Consider the following 6,144-nt stretch of genomic DNA (forward strand, 5'->3'; position numbering starts at 1 on the left):
GAAGGGTGTGGTATGAAATCTCAAGAGCTGAGTAAACCGACTTTAAATTTGTATACATTCACAGACTAAATAGATCGATAACCTTAAAACCCTTTCCACACTAGGATTTAAAATAATTTTATACAGTGCTATAAATAAATAGATAAACGATCAGGATGTGGCTGTCCGCTTGTTCACGTTGTTCCCAGTGGACGGTTTTCTGTCGGAAAAGCGTTCTCGTCGGTGAGTCGAAGGGTGAAAAAGCGAGGGGCGGCTCGGTGGGGTTGGCGGAGGATTGTGCGGCCGGGGGCGGTCCCGAATCTCCTGACAGTACTGTGAGGCAGCCGTTGGAGAGAACATGTCTCTCTCGGTCAGGCTGAAACAATTCCACGTCGCCAGGTCCAAAGGGGCAAAATTGGCTAAACTGACTTTCAGAGGTAAGCCATCAACTAACGACGACACGAACAATTAGCATGATCAACAACTACACTAAGCATGATTGCAAACTTCACATTTGTACAAAATAAAACAAATCGATAAAAAAAATCCTTTTACATTCCCCAAATTTGTTCCTCAACAAAAATGAACACCTTTATGTTATTGTGCAAATGCCTGTTTTCATTTTAAATTTATTATTGTTTTCATTTTGCTTAAATCCTTCTGACTGAAATAAATTTTTTTGATGAAAGGCCTTACACTTTCAAAACTCAGTCAGATCGCGCTTTTATTTACAAATTCTTGTATCAACACAAAAAACTTTCAATGTCACAAATAAATAATATTTGACTTAATCACTTTTTAATTTAAAAGCTGATTTGAATTGCTTTAAATTTTAAATTTATTGGTTCTGGTTGGTTGTAGTACATTTTTAATCTAATTTCATTTTTATTTACTCACAGTTTCTGTAGTTTTTTAGGTACAATCAATTATGAAGATGGGCGATGAGAGCTTTCAAACATATATAATGATCTTATTGTGGCTGAGGGCTCAACCCCGCAAATACCACTAATTAAAAATAAATAATAAACTTTCTTAGGTCGGGCAGTTTTATATCTATAAAAATATATATTTCTAAATTAAGCTTAATCAAAGACTGTAAAATTTTTTTTGCGATGAGCGTCATATGAGTTTGAACTTGCAACTAGTCATACTCTCAGAGGGGAAAAAATTGGCCACCTTTAATATTTTTAATTATTTCTCAGACAATCCTCCATTGATTATCTTAAAACAATATTTGGTCCGTTTTAAAATATTAGAGGTAAATAAAACATAGTTAAAATCTCCCAATTGTGTCATTGGATTGTTATACATTTTTATGTTTGAAATTTGTTTGAGAGATGGCTTTACGTGATGCAGATTCGTCTAGAATTTGTTGGAAAATAGAGGAAGTCAAATATGGAGTCAAGTATATGGACTCCTACATAATCGAAGGGTTCCACTCCTTGGCTACATATATAGAGCGTGTAGGACTGCCATCCGATATGAAAATTATGCTTGAGCAGCGGGGTTTCTGAGTCCCCAGTTCCGATTTTTAGACAAAACAATACTGGTTTACTATGTACAGTGCTTTATAGAATTTCGTCTTGGGTTTCTTAGTGTATATTAAGAATGAATGTATTTATTACCGTGAATGTGCAATGTGAGAGGGCCGATGGTGCAATATTACCCCATCAACCGTTAGATTAAACGTATAATACTATATACATTAAAAACCCTTAAATATGCCAAATAATTTGCACTAAAATAATTAAAATAATCAAGACGAATATCAGAGACATCAACGATTCATAATTATAATAATCTTTTCTAATCTAGACATTTTATGGACTAGTACATAGTCATTTTGAAAAGAAATAGAATAGAAAAGATTCAGTAAACAAAAAATCATATAATTTAAAATAATGTACGAAATAAATAATTAAACTTAATTAAGTGCATGATCTGAATGAAAATTGACAGTGATATACATTTCAAAGTTAGTGTTTTGTGAAACGCTAAAAAAATATTTGAACTCGGAAAAAGACTTTTAAACGCAGATGTGATGGAAGCATACTTACTTATAGGAACTTAAAATAATTGGATCGTCGAGTCGCTGAATAATAACTTAATTGACTTCATTTATTTTCGTCTGTTAAGTCAATCCGGATTTTTGTCAAGGTTGTTTTTTTAATATGTTTTGAAATATAATTCCTGCATTGCCGGGTATGCTGTTATTCGTTGAAAGGAAAAATCCAGCCTATTTTAGAAAAAGTTTCCAACTTTTGACATTTTTTTAGGATTACTAGGTCGAATAAGTTCTGACACTGACAATTTTTGTGTTTCAAATGAGACCACTATTTCCTTCTACAACCAGACTTCAGAAAAATTAATTTTTGAGGAAAGGCAAAGAAATTGCACCCATTTGGTTTGGAAATGAGGGGCTCAAATAAGAAGTCGATTATTTCGCAAGACTTCTGTGGCGTCGTTTCTTTTTCGTTCCTGGAAAATTGGAAAGCTGAACGACATTTTAGGCTTTTGTCTTTTTCCTATCATGTTCTTAGTTTATTTAGTTAGTTAATAGTTTATTTTTATTTTTTTAAGTTATCAAAAATGTTTCAAATTCATTATATTCTTCAAATATGCAAAAATATGCAGAATGAAATTTGAAGCACAGTACGACCGAGGTATGATTCGGATAAATATCTGTTCAACATATTGGAAAAAAGCATACAATTGTATAAAAATCCGGGTCTTAATTATAAAATATGTGTAGAGGGTGATGGAGGAAGTACTCGACCAACATAACAGTGAATGGTATGCAAACAGGAAAGAATATTTTTAAAAATGATTTAGAGAATGAATGGGTTTGCTTTTAGGAACTGATTGCGTTGGGGGATGAAATGACCTAGCTATTGATAGACCCTACGCCCTGAAATTCATACTAGTACTATTTGTGTAGTAACTTGTAATTTGTTCAATTTTTTTTTATAATAACAAAGTACAAAAGTACAATGTCAAGTAAAGTCAAAAGTACAAGAAAAATAGTTTAAAATACAAGAAATTCTGTTTTATAAACAGTCGCTAATAACAAAAATATTTGTGAAATAACTGTCTTTATTATATTATGAATACTCGACTCGGACCCCCTGTATTATCCAAATATTAGTGCAAACTTCCAAAAGTTAGATTAATTTTGCTAATAAATTTTTTCACAATGTTAGAGGATTTAATTTTCAGTAGAGATGAGGCCTGCTGGTAATTTATCGTAAATTAGACAAAGATAGAATTGTAGGAGAGCTGCGAGAATTTATAGAATCAACTCCGTAACACGTATGTATATACATGCAGCGGATTTGAGCTTATACAAATCAGTAATCATTAATCAGTACATCATGTTATAAAAGTGAATTTTGTTAAATTATTGTATTAATAATTAACTAATTCTCCCAATGCAACATTGCATTGTATGTGTGGTGATTAGTGACGGTTAATCAATAATTAATCAGAAATCGTGAGATGTGGACTGGTGTGATGTAGGTTTCAGAAAACCATTTTCTTTATCGTGCCAACGTTTCAAACTTTATTGAGATCATCTTCAGGGCCTGGGATTTACAAACATTGTTTAAATTTAACAAATACATGTAGGATGTGGAAAATAAGTGAATTTATACAACGAAAAATTTTTTTTTTATATTCAATCAAAGTACACATTTTCTACATACTTTGAGTGAGTAGAAATACTTTGTTTGAATATAAAAAATATATTTTGCATTGTATAAATTCACTTGTTTCCACATCCTACGTGTATTTGTTAAATGTAAACGATGTTTGTAAATCCCAGGCCCTGAAGATGATCTCAATAAAGATCGAAACGTTGGCATGATAAAGAAAATGTTTTTCTGAAACCTACATCACACCAGACCGCATCTCACGATTTCTGAATAATTGTATTGTATGCAACACTTGTGAAAGACATTTATATTTGTTTGCTTAATTGTCGTTTCAACGTCTTTTGATTAAAAAAAAAGTGTGAAAAGATTGAAACAGTAGACAATATCGGGAAAAATTATTCTCCAGAGTGAAAGTCACAAAATTGTTGGACCGACTCGGCATTCGCTTAAAGAGGTGTGTCGATTATGGTGTGCCTCAACGGTACTTATGTTCCTTCTTTAATTTCCCATGGGAATACATTTTTCCTTTAATTTTTCTCTTTCTGTATCTTTATCGTAACATTTAATTAACCCACGGAGGAAGTTGAGTGTGTATCCAATATCGGTCCGAATTTTTCTGAGACGTCACAAATTTCATATAATTCAATTAATGTATAATAAAGTTTATAGCATGTACCCGGTCAGGTCAAAATATCTTCTCACTTTATTCAACCGAATTAACGGTTCAGAAATTTGCCCGATTTGTACGAACCCTTAATGAATAATAGATATGGGATTTACTCGAACAAGAAGTTAAGATTGACCAAAGCGTTTCGTTATTGCTGACTACCAGAGAAATTAGTTTTAATTAACCTAAAAATACATTAACATGAAAATTGTCTGTGAATTTTTAAAAATGTAGACGAGGAAGGTTTAAAAAAAAATACTATGGTTAATTAAAATATCATAGTTGTTGAAAAATTATAATTAAACAAGCTGTTTATGAATTAATATTTCTTATCATATACATATAAAAATAACCTAATCTAAGATAATTTGAAATTAGCTAGTCAATTAATCCGCCGTGTTTAAACATTTTTTAATTTTTAAATTGGAAGAGTTTTGGTGTAAACCTGATCTTGAAAAAACTTTTGATGTGATGAGTTTCATGTAAGTTCATGCTTGGACAAAACGAGATTGGGCGTTTATCGTGTTGACCTTAGGTTTGAGGACTTTTGTTAAATTGAACTCTCTGAGGAAAAATAGAAAACAATGAATTGTAGTACAATTGTTGATAAATATTCGTGGGCTTTTGTTCCGCCGGTTTGTACCGTGTAACAAAACGGCTTTTATATTGAAACCGTCGGAATACTACGGCCTTTACTTCCTCTAAATTATATTTTCATTTTAATCATAAAAAAACGAAACGATGTCTGACTTAGTTAAGCATTGATCAAAACATTTTATTTGGTTGCATATTTTGAACTATTTTACATTACACGCTCACAAGAAAAAAAAATCACCTGTTGTATTTTTTGTTTGTTATATTTTACTGAATTTGTTGATAACTTTTTATAACGTTTTGTAAGGTAAATGTTAAAGCGGTTTCTTTTTTTCTGTCTAAATCATGAATACTTGTTTCCGGGGCGATTTGAGATTATAACTTATTGTTAGATAGTAACTTAATTACATGCGTTAGATAAGGTGTGCAAGCACACCGCTAAGACTTATCTTCGGCGTGCTTTATCTTATCTTCAGATTTTAGCATAAACACATCACTTTAAAACTGAATGGCGATTTTGAAATCACAGAATGTAGTTTTCCCATTCTTGTTGTTGTTCGAAGTTGTTTGAAGTTGTTCGAATAATCACGTTACTTGCGTATGAAGCGTTAATCGCTCCGGCATCAAACAATTCATCAAGTATTTCCATTTCAGAACTGACAAATGTATAAATTGGAAGTGTTATTAATGTTATTAAATATTTGATGTTTGTTATGTTTTCCCAGAATATTAAGGAAGATGTTAAAATCAAACATAATTGATGTATAAACAAATCAACGACTTACCGACATGTTTACAACACGCCAGTTAAAGCATTAAACCGAAAACATAATTTACTTCGGTAAGTATGATTATTTGGAGATTGTCAGATGCGGTCTGGTGTGACGTAGGTTTTAGAAAAACTTTTTCTTTATCGTGCCAACGTTTCGACCTTTTTGAGATCATCTTCAGGGCTTTATAAACATTGTTTAAGTTATACAAATACATGTAGGATATGAAAAAATGAATTTATATAATGATAGGAATTTTAGACTCAATCAAAATATTTGTACTCACTCAAAGTGTTAGTTTTCATATCCTGCATGTATTTGTATAATTTAAACAATAGTTATTCAGATATCGTGAGATGCGGTCGGGTGTGATGTAGGTTTCAGAAAAACATTTTCTTTATCGTGCCAACGTTTCGATCTTTTATTGAGATCATCTTCAGGGCCTGGGATTTACAAACAATGTTTACATTTAACAAATACATTT

At 31.7% G+C, this 6,144-nt stretch overlaps 1 protein-coding gene across 3 annotated transcripts in view; it reads left to right on the forward strand.

The window, feature by feature from the left end:
• The first annotated feature begins 337 nt into the window (after positions 1 to 337).
• LOC106674042 (otoferlin-like) overlaps positions 338 to 6,144 on the forward strand; it is a 99,836-nt gene continuing 94,029 nt past the window's right edge. For all 3 annotated transcript variants that reach the window (XM_014406520.2, XM_024226343.1, XM_024226344.1), the window contains exon 1: positions 338 to 416. In XM_014406520.2, coding sequence (XP_014262006.2) covers positions 338 to 416 — 79 coding nt within the window. The remainder of the gene's footprint in view (positions 417 to 6,144) is intronic.

The sequence above is a fragment of the Cimex lectularius genome, unplaced genomic scaffold, assembly GCF_000648675.2.
Source record: "Cimex lectularius strain Harlan isolate CLEC.00 unplaced genomic scaffold, Clec_2.1 scaffold80, whole genome shotgun sequence".
NCBI classification, from domain to species: Eukaryota; Metazoa; Arthropoda; class Insecta; order Hemiptera; family Cimicidae; genus Cimex; species Cimex lectularius.